General features: G+C 37.0%; 1 protein-coding gene across 7 annotated transcripts in view; it reads left to right on the forward strand.

Annotated features, from left to right (window-relative positions):
- Positions 1 to 17,251, forward strand: part of gria4b (glutamate receptor, ionotropic, AMPA 4b) — a 126,793-nt gene that overhangs the window by 102,967 nt on the left and 6,575 nt on the right. For 6 of the 7 annotated variants that reach the window (XM_077233039.1, XM_077233037.1, XM_077233038.1 and 3 more), the window contains 5 exons: positions 421 to 531; positions 3,303 to 3,509; positions 4,382 to 4,755; positions 14,499 to 14,697; positions 15,810 to 16,057. In XM_077233039.1, coding sequence (XP_077089154.1) covers positions 421 to 531; positions 3,303 to 3,509; positions 4,382 to 4,755; positions 14,499 to 14,697; positions 15,810 to 16,057 — 1,139 coding nt within the window. Of the gene's footprint in view, positions 1 to 420; positions 532 to 1,165; positions 2,844 to 3,302; positions 3,510 to 4,381; positions 4,756 to 14,498; positions 14,698 to 15,809; positions 16,058 to 17,251 lie in introns of those variants that run through there. The other variant, XM_077233043.1, reaches the window with a different exon arrangement.

The following is a 17,251-nucleotide window of genomic DNA, read 5'->3' on the forward strand; positions in this document are numbered from 1 at the left end:
AGGGAATTACAAATGTCTTTACTGCCACTTTTGATGCATGCTGAAATAAAGTATGTTTCTTTAAAAAAAACAAAAAAACTTGCTAACCCCAAACTTTTGAACGGTAGTTTATTTTCTCTGAAAGTCTTAAAGGATAGTTTGTCCAAAAATGATAGTTAAAAAACCCATATGACTTTTCCCTCTGTGAAACAAAATAAGATATTTTAAATGTATTTTGAGCTGTTTTTTGTTTGTTTTTTGACCCCATTGACTTTTATCGTATGGACAGTTTGTAAGATAAAGGATGAATAGTTAGCCCGGTTTAGACATCAAATTATTTCTGCTCATTTACACACACTTATCCAATTGGGCAGGCTTGAATGTATTCACTCGCTCTCTGTTGGGTCTGGAGTCTCATTCTCATCACTGTCACATCCCCAGATCGGATATTGGAATGATGCTGATAAGTTGGTTCTGACCCAGGATCAAGCCTTACTTCCCAATGAAACATCTGGCATGGAGAACAGAACCGTGATTGTGACTACTATTATGGTGAGTAGCAGCATTTCCTGAGACTTTGATACATTTTACAATTTTTGTTTGTCCTTCATCTGAAAGCTTCCATATACCAAAAGTCCCTCTCATACACATGGTGAAAAAATGAATTTCTGCGATGAATTTTTTCATAACGTCCACACACAAATATTATGATCTGCAAAGACTGCAGAAATTCACAGCTGTGCTGCGCTGTTCATCAAAGCACATTTTCTCTCTGTGACCTGTCAGTCATACTGCTGTCCATCTAGATAACCCAAATGTGTTTACGTGTACTGAATAGCGTCTCTCAACATTGCTGTGTAAATGTGTGCTGCCATGGCATTGTGAATACGCCGTGTGTGCATCATGTGCCTTCTCACGTACTGTCAAAAAGTTACCAGGACTGGTATCTTGGACTGTATTTTGTTTTGCAAATTTTGTCAAATGTAATCTTATGTGTGAGTCAAAACACTGCATGAATGGGATGCATTCTGTATTTTGTGTTTCCTATACATTTTGGAGATCGTAAATTACAGTATTGTCAATGTTTATGCACTGACTCAAGGATGTAGTGGACATTCAGACACATAATTGGTAAATGCTTAGGTTTTGGAGTGTAGCACCTGAAGCCAAATCCTCCTCTTTTCAGCCCCTGGTGAGGAACCCCTTATTAAGAAACTGAACAGATGATGGACTCTGCAGAGGTGAAATCAGGCACTTACTGAAGCACGGACAGGCAGAGAGACAAATCAGGAGTGAAGGCAAAAACATGGATACTACCACCTGAGGCAAAATGAAAGGAACAATGAGAAATCGAGCTGTGGACGAAAACAAAGACAAGCTCTAATAAGCAACTCAATCATGAATGGAGAAGATGTGATGCCAGAATTGGAAAACTGGATGGACACATGGAAGCCAAATTAAGTCTTTTCTTTACCATTTATATCACGTATATCGAAAAAGATGAACCAGGTTTTTAGAGCATGCAGGTTTTGCATATAGCAAACTGTACATAAAACCATCATTACTGTCCATTTGCATTTAATAAGCATATCATGGATATCCATCAGGAATTCTGATTTTCCCATTGTGCTGTGTACTTCGTATTTATAACATCAAAAAAGAAAATGATCGTGATCCTCATGTCTTTCCAAACCTGTATGGCCTTCTTCTGTGGAATTCAAAAGAAGTTTTGAAGAATGTTCATGCTGCTTATTTTCCACACAATGAATGTGGATGGGGATCAAAAAAAGCACCATGAAAGTATATGTGATATCTGAAAGTTTTTTGAAGTTATACAACGAAATTTAAATCGCTATTTGTATTCAATGGAATATCTTGCCCTGACAATTTTGGTTGACGGCCAACCATTCACCATTCACCTTCATAAAGGTGGAAAAATAAGGTGAAAAATGAAAGCATCATAAAGGCCTTCCCAATGACTTTAAACAATAGAATGAAATTTAACTTGGTCACCATTCACTTTCATTGTGTGAAAAAGAGCAGCTTGCTATTCTTCCTAACTATATTCTTTTGTGTTCCACAGAGGAGAGAAAGTCATGGGTTTCGAAACTCAGATGGTGAATAAATGGTTTTCATTTTTAGGGTGAATTATTCCTTAAGTTTAGAAGTTGTGCGTGATGAAGGATTTTTATGTGGTCGTTGTAAGAACATGGTTTTGTATACCTGCCTATACACCTCATGACGCAATACAGATCGCCCATCCTTGAGGTGCTACCAGCGACAAACGCTAGATTCCTTTTTTTTAATTTTTTTTTTTTATTACCTGTAGAAATACACTGCCTAGGAACATCACTGCCCTGTGCTTGTGAAAAAAGATTTGAAGAGAAGGCTGCATTCTCATACATCAAACAAATTTGAGATGAAACGGATCTTCCGTTGACATTCAGTTCGGAGAGCTCTATTTGCTGTGTGTGAAATATTTAATTCTCCCTACTGGGCTTTCTGCCTTTCATCATTTTAGGGTAGCCATATGGCTTAGAAAATATTTGTAAAAAGGGAAGCAGGTTTTTAGGATTTTTATGTAAATGTTCTGCTGTTTCCTTGCAAGTAAACATTTCTATTTGCTGCTGTACAGTACCTGTATTGTTTTAGGAATTGTTTGGTATGACAGTACATCATACTGATGACTAAGAAGGACTGTTTGTGTTTGTGGTGTTACTTTTTTCTCTGAACTGTAATCCTTTATAGGCTTCAGCAATGTAAATTTTAAAGTTACGAGCAAAGTTCTGCATCATTGTGTGTAACAGATTTGCAATAGCAGTTTGAAGGCATGCAATGCAACTGTAATAAATCGTAGTCATGAATTTTATGGGTCCGTTATCATTGCTTGAATCATGTACAGTACATAGTGCACATTTCTTGTGCTGTTTTATGATATTTTAATGCTTAAATGAACCCTATTGTTATGGTTTCATACACATTTACCCTGACTGAAAATCTTTATTGTTTTTATTAAGGAATGTGGAGAATATTGACTCATGATCATTTATAAAAGCAATATATCCTTATTTCAATAGTTTCTTTATGGCTAAAATTTGATTAGTAAATCAATCATCTACATCCGAACATAAGGGCTGTAATTATCTTTTATAACTCTTCTGAAACAGCTATATTTGTCTATAACTCCACAATATATCATTTAGAATATAGAATGCAGATGAAATATAACGGCATGGCTAAATTTCAGCACTTTAAACATTTTGCTGGTTTACAAAGTGTAACATCTTGCCCATTGAAAGTACTTTGTTGTTTTGTTTGTTCAGGAAGGGCCGTATGTAATGCAGAAGAAGAACTGGGAGTTGTACGAGGGGAACGAGCAATATGAGGGATACTGCGTGGATCTGGCATTTGAAATTGCTAAACACATTGGTTTCAAGTACAAGATATCCATTGTGCCTGATGGAAAATATGGAGCTCGGGACCCAGAGACAAAGATCTGGAACGGGATGGTTGGGGAGCTGGTGTACGGGGTAAATTATTTTTCTCTTACTTTTTGCAATCTTCTGACTATGAGTTTCTTTCTTCTGTTGATATTTTAAAGAGTGTTGGTTAATAGACAGTTGACAGTAGCCATTGACTTCCATAGTATTTTTCCTACTAAGGAAGTCAACGGCTACCATCAACTGTAGCCATTTTTGAGTAAACGTTTAAGTTCTGTGTCTGGTGAAGAGGGGGAAAAAAGAAAGACAACAACCTTTCAGAGGCTGATGTTTATTAATGAACACTGCATACAGCCAATGCTTGTCATCTTGTAGATTTTTGCTGAGCCCATTTTTCTTCCTCTTGAAAGTGTCGGGCAGTTATGAGAAACTTTTAATTTCTTTTTTGGATTAGTCTTACGCAGCCCTGCCAAGGTCTAAAGTGTCACTAAGTCACCAACAATAATCTATTTTAATCTATTTACCATGCAGCAAAACGTGCAGCCAGACTTTAGACTCTACAGTTTTTTCTCTCTAGTCCTGTAAGCATTTTTTTTGCTTACATTGATTAGTTTATCCCTCTCCCCAAAAACTAAACCTCAGTATTAAGCCTCTTGGATTAACTGCTTGGATTTTTTGACATTAATATGCAGAGCCATGTTCAATTAGAGAAGTTGTAAAATGTGATGCAAGGAGAGGTGGAAATCAGTAGATTATGCTTTATTTTCTCTTTTTATACAGAATATAATATTCAAATATGAGATCTCAGCTTTGAATATAAAAACTGCAAATATTTAGTGTTGCATCGGCTTATCCAGTCAAATGGCTTAGTTAATAAACTTAGCAATGTCATTACGTCTGTTTTGTTTTTAAACAAGTGTGCACAGGATGTAATTAAAAGCAAAGCTTTTCTTTTGTTCTAGAAAGCGGAAATCGCTGTGGCCCCATTGACTATCACTTTGGTCCGGGAGGAGGTCATAGACTTCTCGAAACCCTTCATGAGCTTGGGCATCTCCATCATGATTAAAAAGCCCCAGAAATCCAAGCCCGGTGTCTTCTCCTTCCTGGATCCGCTGGCCTACGAGATCTGGATGTGCATTGTGTTCGCCTACATAGGCGTGAGCGTAGTGCTCTTCCTGGTCAGCCGCTTCAGCCCGTACGAGTGGCACACCGAGGAGCCCGAGGAGGGCACTGACGGTCTGCCTAGCGACCAGCCCCCCAATGAGTTTGGGATCTTCAACAGTCTCTGGTTCTCCCTGGGAGCCTTCATGCAGCAGGGTTGTGACATCTCGCCCAGGTCAGCAAACTTAAAACACCAAAGAAAAAATTCTTGAGGACAAAATAAAAAGCATAAATACTGCAGTGGAAATGAACACAGTTAATGTTTCTGGTATGGTCATATCTGATACCTGAAATAGAGTCATTGCTGTAGTTTCCATAGTGATTTGATGACGAGTTTTGTCCGAGTCTGAATTAAAGAACATACAGGCAAGCCAAGTGGGAGAGCTTGCATTAACACTCAGTGTTTATTCATTGTATCGGCTTTGGATCTTTGGGGAGCTGGAAAACAACCAATCACAACCGGCATCACTAAGAACATTTACATGCATAGTTATAATCCAGCTACTGTGTTTTTTGTAGTTGAGCTGCTGTCTTTCCAAGTATACACTACCATTCAAAAAGATTGTACTTTTTATTGAGATTAATACTTTCATTCAGCTAGGATGCATTAAATTGATCAAAAGTGACAAAGACTTTTATAATGTTTCAAAAGATTTCTATTTAAAAAAAAGATTTTTGTTCATCAAAGAATGCAAAACAAAAGTGTCGGTTTCCACAAAAAAAAATATTAAGCAGTACTTTGTTGTTATTTTTTTAAACTGTTTTCAACTGATTTTTTAAGAAATGTTTCTTAAGCACCAAGTCAACCTATTAGAATGATTTCTGAAGGATCATGTGACACTGACGTAAAAATTCAGCTCTGTCATCAATAGGGAATAAATTATTTTTAAAGTATGTTCAAATAGAAAAGTTATTTTAATTTGTAGTAACATTTCACAATGTTACTGTTTTTATTGTATTTTGATCAAATAAAGGCAGCCTTGGTGAGCAGAAGAGAGACTTCTTTCAAAAACATTAAAACAACTTTTGAATGGTAGTGTACATGACACAATATTTGAGGGATTAAATACATGACAAATTATTGTTGTTGTACTTCAATTGAAATCGAATAGAGTGCATGTAAACGTGTTTACTGATGTGGTCATATTCCATTTGTATTTAGCAAGTGTCAGTCTAAAAAGGGCAGTTCACCCAAAAATGATGTTAAGTTCTAAAACAAGATATTTTGGGGAATATCCATTATCCATTTAAAGAAGTTTAGTGGAGTTCAATATTGTTTTGGACCCCATTGACTTTCATTGTATGGACAAAATCAGTTGAAACATTCCTCAAAATATCTTCTTTTGTGTTCCACAGAAGAAAGTCAAACAGGTTTTGAATTTTCATTTTTGGGTGAATTATCTCTTGAAACGTACTCTGTATTTACTGAATTCATCACCCTTGTCTCGCCTGTTCCTCAGTAAGTTATTGAGGTGTCACCCCACTTTGCACCTTGATGAATTTCACCGTTAGTGAAGCCAGTGGGCGGTCCGGTTTGCTCCGGAATAATGCGATTGTTCATTGCCCCATTGCTATGTCCCGTTGATGTCCACATATCGCCCGTCTGTCCTGCCGGCTACTTCTCAAATCTCACGGGAAATGTGCTAGTCATTCATCGTTACTCTGTGTGGCAGTTTGTTTTTGTTATTTGTCTCTTGCTCCTTCCTTCGCCTGCGGGTTTAAAACATTGGGCTCGCTGCTGTGCTGGCTCTCACACACACCCTCTCTTTTCTCTGTGTAATAAGCACCTGCATGACCACGATAGAGCTCTTTAAGAAGTGTTATCAAGAGAAGAGAGAAAAAAACAGGCTTTATTTTTCAGCCCCCACCAGATAAGAAATCACTCATGACAGGCCAAGGGGAAGAGAAGAGCAGTAAAAAGCACAGCACATGGAGGAAGACAGCAGGTACTTAGAGAGCCGTCAAAACCATAGTGTCTATCTTCACTGCTCTATAGCCTGAACATCACAGTGCTGTAGAGGGCCTATGGTTTTAGATTTGGTTTAAGAGGACCCATTTAGGACTTATAAGAATCATGCACTTCATCGTTTTTGCATACAACTAATAAGGATTCATGAATTGGATAGGAGCTAATAAGTGGTGAAAAACAGCAGAAAAAAGCACTTCCACTCATTTTCTTTAGTACATGCCATTAATTCTCCTTTGTCAGCATGTGCCTTTACCTCAGTGTTCTTGATTTAGACAAGATGACGCAGTTGCACAGCAGCGTTGCACGGGTGCCGGTACTCGTCCTTTCCTTCTCCTCCTCCTCTTCCCTATCTAATAGCCTACTGGTTATTCAAATGTGCAGATTTGCTTTCTTTTTCTCAAGCACTTTATAGCTTTATGCATATTTAACAGCTAGAGTGTGTAATTTTTTGATGGTAAAATACTTTTCTGTCCTATCCCACAGTACTGTACTGATTGATTTGATGTTCATTTTCACATTGCATTTTCTTGGAGCATAATGGAGCCAAACCCATCTGTCACAGGACAGTTTATAGTCTATGACAGCGGTTTTCAAACTGGGCTCTGTGAACTTTCCTAGCAGTTGGCAAGAGGGCAAGTTTTTAACCGTAAGAAATAAAAACCAAAGTAGCACATATTTTTTGTGGAAAACGTTTGTAGTTTTTCATCATCCTGTTAGTGTAGAAAAAAGATACACATTTAATATAATGAAAAGTACATGTTTTCCAGATTCAGTTTTGTAATCATGATGTTGTCTTTATAATATCACAGTTAATATTAATAAGTGTTAAGTAGCTTTATACAGGAAAACAATGTTTAATTGTTGTTGTTGATGTTATTACTATTATTATCACTATATCACTATATTAATATTATTATTATTAGTTTCAGATTTAGTAATAATAATACTGGTACTACTACTAATAATAATGATAATACTATTTTGTTGTTGTTGTAGTTATTGTTATTTGTTTTTGATTTAGTAGAATGACAAACCGTTTATTAAAATTTGCAATCATCATGCTGTCTGTCTTCATAGTATCACACTTAAAAAAAATTCTCACAGTATTAATTAAACTTTATACAGGGAGGTGCCTTTATATTTTAGCAAGTGGATCATCATATTTGGTTTAAGAAAAGTTTGTTATACGTTTTTATGTTCTATTTTTGTGATGCTCGAAGTGCAGAAATGATACATTTCAGCTTTGGTGATTTGCACAGTTTGAGCTTGAATCATTTACCATTGAAATATTGATTCACTGCACTGGTAGATTGAGGCATTGATTTTGTCATTTTGAGGCATTTTATTTTATTATAATAGTTTTTTACACTCAATCCGCATGTAATTAATTCAGTTTCATTCAGCGCCACTCTATTACTTGTATACTTCTTGTTCACATTTTGTAGGGGAGATGATTGATGAGAATGATGTGGGAATGATGGGATATGAAAATGCTGAGGGTGTGTTGTGTGATGGGGCCGGACAGGGTCATAACTCTTGCCTTTTTTCCCTGTCGTGTTTTTGGCTCAGGCGGGCTGGCAGGTGTCATCAGCAGACAGGTAGAGCATCTTACTGGGCCTCGGAAACAGCCAGCATCTGGCGTGTGCGCTATTGCGCTGATTTTGTAGTTGTAATGCATGTGGGCAGTGGACCCTATCAGACATGGGAAGATTAAAAAAAAACTAATTTTCAGATTCAAACACATGCAGCCTCGGAGAATGGAATTGCATCACGGGATGAGCAGGGAATTAAGATATGCTAATGATAGTCATAGGTTCGGTATGCTGCTTGTAAGATTGTGTTGCAAGTTATAAAACCCTTCGATAAGCCTTTTCTTGAAGTGTCAAGTCCTTGAAGTGCTTCGGTTGCACTGGCTGGGTAACATTTATTGAAGTGTGTGTGAAGCTGATGAATGTTTTTAAGTATGCTTGTGTTTGCAGGTGTGGTATGTACTTAACAGTATATAAAAGGATGGGATCTATGGAAAATGTGAGGTTGCTGTTGGTCAAAAAAAAATTTTTTTTTTTTCTCAGCACCTATGACAGGATTTCATCTCTCGTTTTACAAACATGTTTTTTTTTCTGGTATGTCAAAGAACACTTTTCTTTTTTCCCTTCTTTGTCTCTCTCTATCCCCCTCTCTCTCTTGTTTTCTTCTTCTGTCCCTACTTTTGTGTTTTATGGTCGATCTTGCTCCAGTAATTGCCTCTATTCACTGACTTCTTTTATTCCTCAGATGGCTTGGGAACGATTGTAGGGCTAGAAGGAAAGAGAGATCATGGGAGTGATGTAAGGATATGATTGACTCACCAGGCCAGTGCTGTAACAGTGACTGAAAGGAGAGAAAGGAGATTATGCTACAGCAGAGGAAGCTTTGCCCCAGGTTTTCTCCATGCCAAAATGATCGTTTCAGCCCACAAATCATTTATCTACATTAGACACTCTGGGATAAAAGTTGATACCCTTGAACTTTAATTTCCTTTTCGGATTTATGACTATATACAGATGAAACGCATCCCTGAAGTAGCATGTGATATGCGCTGCATTACAAGTAATGCATGTGACGTAGTCAGATGATGCCGCAAGTAATGCCATTAAATCTGACCTTTTCAAACAAGATAACGTTATTTTTTTCATAATTATTTTTTTTACAGACAAGTGCAGTTTAATACCTCTCTTTTCTCCATGTTAGAAGCAATAGGGGCATTGTGTGCATGACATGCATTGTAGGAGCAGGCCATGATGTGTATTGTTCTAGACTAGAGAGTCTGTGTCATGGTTATCAGTGACGTTTGGATTAATTTTCTAAAAGCTTTAGAAAATAAATGCTTTAGTGGAATCCAGTCAAACTAGGTTTTTGTAGTGGACAATATTTTGTCTGTTGTCTCAGAGCAGCGGTGGATTTCTCTGCCCATGAACTCACAGGTGCAACCGCCCTAAATTCAGCTGTTGTCATGACAATAGACCCTTTCACATTTACGGTTTCTCAGAAGCTGAAGTCATCATAGTTGGGTAAACTTTTATAGCTGTGAATGAGAGAACACAATATATCTTTTGTGTTCCATTTGCTTTAACCTGCTAAAGTAAAACTCCACAATAGTGTTTTCACAACTTTCAAAAAGAGGAAAAAATTAGAGAGAGATTGATAATGGCAGTCAGAAGAGAGAAAGATCATCACTCCCACAGCCGCTGTATTAGAAACACCCCTCACAGCAGCGTTAACTGTTTTTTTTTATTATTATTTTTTATACAAAGGTAATATAATACAAAGTATATGGTTATAAATGTATAATGTGAGTCTTGTTTTTTTGTTTGTTGTGCATAAGATAGAGAATAAAAAGAACAGCTGTTAAAACAGTTTGGTCACACTTTAGTTTAGGGTCCAATTCTCACTATTAACTATGACTTTTGCCTCAATAAAATTCTAATTACTGCTTAATAGTAAGTAAAGTAGTTGTTAAGTTTGGGTATTAGGTAGGATTAAGGGATGTAGAATAAGATCATGCAGAATAAGGCATTAATATGTGCTTTATAAGCACTAATAAACTGCCAATATCCTAGTAATGTTCATGCTAATAAGCAACTTGTTAAGTGAGAATAAGCTCCTAAACTAAAGTGTTACCGATCATTTTTGTCAGAAATGGAACACTTCATGGGAGAGAAGCATTGTTTCCAGCGGTTTTGATCCTTGAGTAATACACTGATTCCACATTAAAAAATCATGAATGCAAAAGTGAGTGATATAGCTTAGGGGCCCCAGGCCACCACGAAGGGAATGCTGGAAGTTCCACAGATTTTTTTAAGGAAAAGAAAAAGATCTTACAAAGTGTATTTTTATGTTGTTGTTTTTTTCATTATTGCATTAATATTGATATTAAATATTATACAGTATATAGTTCAAATTATAATTCCTCATACAGATACGTATAAATGGGTTCTGCATATAAAAATGTATACTATAACATTCAAAAGTCTGGGGTCAGTAACATGTTTTTAAAAGGAAATTAATACTTTTATTCAGCAAGGATGTATTAAATTGATTAAAATAAATACTGTTCTTTTAAAATTTATATTCATCAAAGAATCCTGAAAAAAAATCTATTAAGCAGCACAGCTGTTTTCAACATTGATAATAATTAGAAAAGTATCTTGAGCAGCAAATCGGCATATTAGAATGATTTCTGTTGGATCATGTGACACTGAAGACTGGAGTAATGAGTGATGACGAGTAATGAAAATTCAGCTATGCTAACACAGGAAAAAATAACATTAATCAAACATTTATATTTTAAATTACAGTAATATTTCATAATGTTGTCCTATTTTTTATCAAATAAATGCAGCCTTGGTGAGATTCCTTTTAAAAACATTAAAAGACCCCAAGTTTTTGAACAGTAGTGTAGATACTTTTTTATTTTATTTTAGAAAGTGGATCATCATATTTGAGGATTCTTGACATCAAAACGTTTGAAAATCTCTGGTATAGCCTTTGTAAATGCATACAAACTATGAGGATAAATACTTGACCACTTCCAATGTAAAAAATACCTTCTATTCTCAACGAGAAACCGTTTCAGGCTAGCGCAATTTACAAGTAACGCATTAAAGTTTCTGTAATGTTTAGGCCATACTGAGACATTCAGGTGTTTGAAGACGCAACATGCTGTATATGACAATGCCAAGAGACAGAAATTGCTTCCAAATAGGAATGGATGTATTTTTAATGAGCTAATGCAAGAGCTTGCTTTTTTATTTTTCCAATTTGCCAGTGGAAGCGGAGATCAGTAATCTGGAGTATGATTGTGAATGACTCTAGTCTCATGCATGGAGAAATTGATTTGCAGGTATTAAATCTTAATCAGAGCAGTAGAGAGGAAGCCATGAATAAATAAAATACTGGAGGCTCACTGCGGCTGCGGGCAGTGACCTTTCCATTTATCTACGGCATGTCAAGGTCTCTCCATTCCTTTCTCTCCCGACATCTCGCTCTCTCTCTCTCTCTCTTTGACTCCCTCCACAAGTCTACCCGGGTATACCTCTACAAACCTTTCAGAATGTAATTTAAATTCACCAAGCATTCTTTTGCTCAAATACACACATGCTGATGTGTTCTTCTCGACGAGAAATCTGCATGAAAGCGGCGTAGTGAGTAATGCGCAGAGTCTCACTGACAGTAACACGTCCCGTTTCTCAGCTCTAATGGCACTGCTTTGATAATGAGCTGCTTTGAGGGATACACTGGTAATAGTTTGCTTATTTTGTGCTTGTGAGTATGTGTGAAATCCACAGAGACGGTTTGATTCTTATCATTGAGCTGTGATCAGAGGGTCTTTATTACAAGAAATGACATTATGAGGTCCAGAGAGAATTCCTATTTGTTCATGGATCATATGTCTTTATGAATGATACTGTATGCCAAGCGGCAGGGCATCAGAGCAGGCCGAGGGGTGACTCACTGGTTTCGCGTCCACTCAATTTAGGCTCTTATTAAATTGCCTTTGTCTCATGAAGTCAAATCGATTAGCCACTGTTAGCGTGAGCCCCGCCGCATCTGATAGCCGGACGTCACCGGGCCTGAATGGTGCGTCTGCATGCGGTTTAGTGTTTAGCAGTGACTAATTCTCTTGGATTTTAAGTTACACAGTGTTCTCTAATTCAAACCTCAGGAGGGTGACTGTCACGACTAGGCAGATGAAGTGTTAGCATTCACACAAACACACGAACAATAACCGACAAGGGACAGAACTGAACGGGAGAATATATATACAGGGTAAACAAGGGAACTAACTAGACACAGGTGGATGAAGGTTAACTACTCAGGGACTAACAAGAACAGGTGCAGACAAGACAGAACATGATTGTGACAGTGACGGCCCACCTTGAGTCCATTCTTAAAAGCTAATTATTATAATAAGCACTGCGTCTAAACACTGGAATGTTTCCTTGACAGCGGAAAAAGGAACACAGGCCTGCATAAATTCACAATGAAATCCTGTAAACTGAAATGCATGGTGAGGTGAGAATTTAAACAGCGTTGGGATTTAGCACTTCACCCCCTTCATGGCTGACGTTCCTGCCAGCCCACTCTAAATAGCCAATCTGTCTTCATGGCAACCGGTCGGAGAGATCTCCCTTTTAGCGGAGGAGACCCTCACCTACACAGAGTCAATTAAAAGATCTCTGCACTGAAAGACTGTTTTGACACACTGAGTTTTATACTATAATCTACTGAAGATCTACAGTACCTTCTGTAGGGTCACTATAGAGGAACTACTGGTTACCTGATTTTTATGGAAGCTTGTTTCCGCCACAGAATAAAACATTTTAAAAGTTAATTGCAAAGTTTTATCTTTATATTAGATTTAAAGGTTTACATCTCGCAATTCTGACTTTATTTCTCTTTATTTTTATTTTTATTTATTTCTTTATTTCTTTTAGGTCAGAATTGCTAGATATAAACTCAGAATTGTGAGTTGTGCAATTGCACAATTCTGACTTTTTTCTCGCAATTGCGACTTGACATCTCGCAAATTCTAACTTTTTGTCTCGGAATTGTGATATATGAACTACAATTGCGAGTTATAAAGTCCATTTCAAGGAAAAAAAACTTTATATAAAAAAAGAATTAAAAAAAGGTAATTGCGACTTTTCTCACATTTCTGACTATATCTCACAATTCTGACTTTATAACAAACAATTGTGACTATTACACACAATTGCGATTTTATATCACGCAATTCTGACTTTATAACTCGCAATTGCGTGTTATAAAGTCGCAATTGCGTGTTATAAAGTCGCAATTGCATGTTATAAATTCGCAATTGCGTGTTATAAAGTCGCAGTTGCGAGTTATAAAGTAAGAATTGCGTGTTGTAAAGTCACAATTGTGAGAAGTGGCAATTACCTTTTTTATTTTTTATTCTGCTGCGGAAACAAGCTTCCATACATTTTAAAAAGAAACATTCAACAAAAGAGTTTTGTTATTTATTAACTTACCATCATGTCTTAATTTTGTTTTTCAGGATTTTTTATGGATAGAAAGAATAACAACATTTATTAGAAATAGAAATATTTTGTAACTTTGTAAATGTCTTTACTGTCACTTTTGGGGTCTGTTTACTTGACACCGTTTACAACTAAAAACAGAAAACTTTTTTATTTGTTTTAGCTGTTCGTTTACATGACAACAAACATTTTAGAACAGGTTTCAAAGTGCAAGTTTTTGAAAACGATACCGTTATGATCTCAGTGTAAACCACAAAAACGTGAATCTGTGAAAACGGTGACAGCATGCACATGCGTTGTACGTGTTTAGTCTATAGGCGGGCGTGTTTGAATGCGAATGTGCGCAGGCGCGTATTCGTTCTTTACAAAGTGACATCGCCAACAACTTGTCTGGCATGCATAATACAGCGTTTTTAGTCATTTTCGCGTATCCGTGTGAATGGGGATAATTTTTATAACGTTGTCATCTGTACAAAGAAAAAACGTTTCTGTTTTTAGCACATCGTTGTCATGTAAACGTACCCTTGGTCAATTTAATGTGTCTGCTGAAGAAAAGTATTAATTTCTTTAAAAAACAACAACTTTTGAACGATAGTGTACCTGGAAGAAATAACATCATACATGTTTGAAACTATTAACAAACAATTGCTTTACATTTTATTTTTAATGTATTTCTTTTTAAAATGGTTAAAAGTTAATAAATGTTTCTGACAAAACATTTCTCAACTTTTCTCCAACCACCCCACCCCCACCTCCCCCACCTCCTCACCTCCTTGTGTTTTTCTCCTTTACCCTTCTTTCTTTCCAATGTTATCCTATCTTTAATTCCACTGTCATTAACCGCTCCTTCAAACTCTCCTTGAATGGTCATTTTCCTCTCCACTCTCTCCCTTTCCGGCGGTGTAGGTCTCTATCTGGACGCATCGTGGGTGGAGTGTGGTGGTTTTTCACCCTCATCATCATCTCCTCCTACACAGCCAACCTGGCTGCTTTCCTCACTGTGGAGAGGATGGTGTCACCCATTGAGAGCGCTGAGGACCTGGCCAAGCAGACAGACATAGCGTATGGTACTCTTGACTCAGGCTCCACCAAAGAGTTCTTCAGGGTGAGTGGGCAAAGCTAATGGGTTGAGGGGAGGGCGGCAGTGTTTTGTAAAGGGGGGTGAAAGGAATAAATTACTCCAAAACGAGATGTCTTCAAGTGCTGGCTTAGAAGAAAAAAGAGATTCATTGAAAACCCACAGATTAATAAACCAAGTTTAAAAAATATGTTTTTAATTATAAAGTACACCAGGGGTTCTCAGTCCACTACTTTTTTGGTCCACAACTCATATTTTTATTCTTGTAACCCCACATCCACATCACAGAATTAAACTTTAATGATATATCTTATATGTATAATTACAAAACTGGCAAACAAGAACAGGCTTTACTACTTTACATACATCTTTCATTTTCAATTAAGGTCTCTTTTAAGGTTCAGATAATGAAGCCTACATTTGACAATATTTTATGTAAAAAATTATATATAAATAAATATATATGGCCTATCAACATAAAAATGACACTTGAAAAACCTATAAACATTAATAAGTTATTTGTTGTTTATAGGATGTATATATTCATATATACGGCCATTCAAAAATTGGGGTCTGTAATTTTTTGGTGTTTTAAAGAAGTCTCAAGAAATGCTCACCAAGGCTGCTTTTATTACATCAACAAATACAGTAAAATATTATTTAAATATAAAATAAATGTAATTTATTCATGTGATCTTCAGTGTCACATGATCCTTCAGAAATCATTCTAATATGCTGATTTGCTGCTCAAAAAATATTTTTTATCAATGTTGAAAAGGATTGTTTGATTAATAGAAAGTTCAAGAGCAGCATTTATATGAAATGGAAATATTTTGTAATATTATAAATGTTATACTGTCACTTTTGATCAATGTAACGTGCCCTTGCTGAATAACCTTATTCAAAACAATCTTAGTGACCTAAACATTTTTAACTGTATATTAATTGAAGTGTATATTAATTTATAATTCATAGATGAGTTTTTTAATTTATAAATGTTAAATGAGATACATTCATGAAAATCTCCCACGATCCCACAAGGCTGAGAACCCCTGATCTGTAATTAAATGTCTAATTAAATAATCGGCACCCTACACACTTCCCCTGCACACTTCTATACCTTTCCCTCCAACTTTCAGAGGTCAAAGATCGCTGTTTATGAGAAAATGTGGAGCTACATGAAGTCGGCCGAGCCCACAGTGTTCACGAAGACCACGGGAGAGGGCGTGGCACGGGTGAGAAAGTCCAAAGGGAAGTACGCCTTCCTGCTGGAGTCCACAATGAACGAGTACACGGAGCAGCGCAAACCCTGCGACACCATGAAAGTGGGAGGCAACCTGGACTCCAAAGGATACGGGGTGGCCACGCCCAAGGGCTCACAGTTAAGGTGGGTGGAGTAGTATAACAATATGTCACGTGTTGTTATGGTATTCCACCTTCCCTGGCGTGCCTATTTCTATTTTTCTCTCCTTTCGTTTTGCTTTTCTCATGTATCATTGTGTGCAGTTAAAGGTCTTGAATATGTAGTGCTATATGTTTATTGTTTTTTTTTTATGTAGCCTCACGCAGGTAATTTCAAACTAATGCATGCATGTTAATGCCACTGACTTGCCACTGACAATGTCTGGATGTTTAACAAAGAATGAGAATTTCGGACAAGCCTGTGAATATTCTGCCTAGTCTGACGCTACCTAAATCTCTTGAAAAGTAATGATTATAGCATTATTGAATGAATAGAATATAATGAGGCATTTATATAGCGCTTTCATATGTACTACTGTATACCCAAAGCGCTTTACAATCATGTCGGTATCTCTCCTCAACCACCACCAGCGTGCACCGTCCACTTGGATGATGCGACGGCAGCCACAGTACAACGGCGCCAGTGCGCTCACCACACACCAGCTAGGTGGAGAGAGTGATAGAGCCAATTCAATGGATGGGGATTATTAGGAGGCCATGATTGGCAAGGGCCAATGGAGGAAATTTGGCCAGGGCACCGGGGTTACACCCGTACTCTTTACGAGAAATGCCATGGGATTTTTAATGACGACGGAGAGTCAGGACCTCGGTTTTACGTCTCATCCGAAGGACAGGTTTTTATACCGGACGGGAATTATATTTAGATCTATTCCCAACACATGAAAGGTTGCAGTGATAAGCATTGAGCAGATGAAAGATGGTCTGTTGATCGCGTGAATGAAGTGATCTCATCACTGCAACGCAATTTCTGCACTCTCACGAATGCTTTCACCAAATAACATTGCGAACACGATGTAAATACAGTAAGAGCTTCAATGTGCAGTGTAACAGCATCATTGATTTCATAACGAGTTTTGGCAAGTGTCCAGATAAACTCGCACTGTGTGATTGACAGCGATGGGAAAGGGAGTGTTCTTTGATCGCTTTCTGTATATAATTTAATCACAGTTTAAATAAGATTATTTTCATCCTACTAAGAGAAACGGTGTGAAGTTGATCACTTAGTCACTAGCTTGATTTGCTGATGCATAAACAGTATTGAATGATTTTGAGAGAAAGTTAATCTATCTGAACTTGAATAATTACACATCAGAAATCA

This window comes from Siphateles boraxobius, unplaced genomic scaffold (genome assembly GCF_051911475.1).
Source record: "Siphateles boraxobius isolate OS27281-9 unplaced genomic scaffold, OSU_SipBor_1 18, whole genome shotgun sequence".
Lineage (NCBI taxonomy): Eukaryota > Metazoa > Chordata > Actinopteri > Cypriniformes > Leuciscidae > Siphateles > Siphateles boraxobius.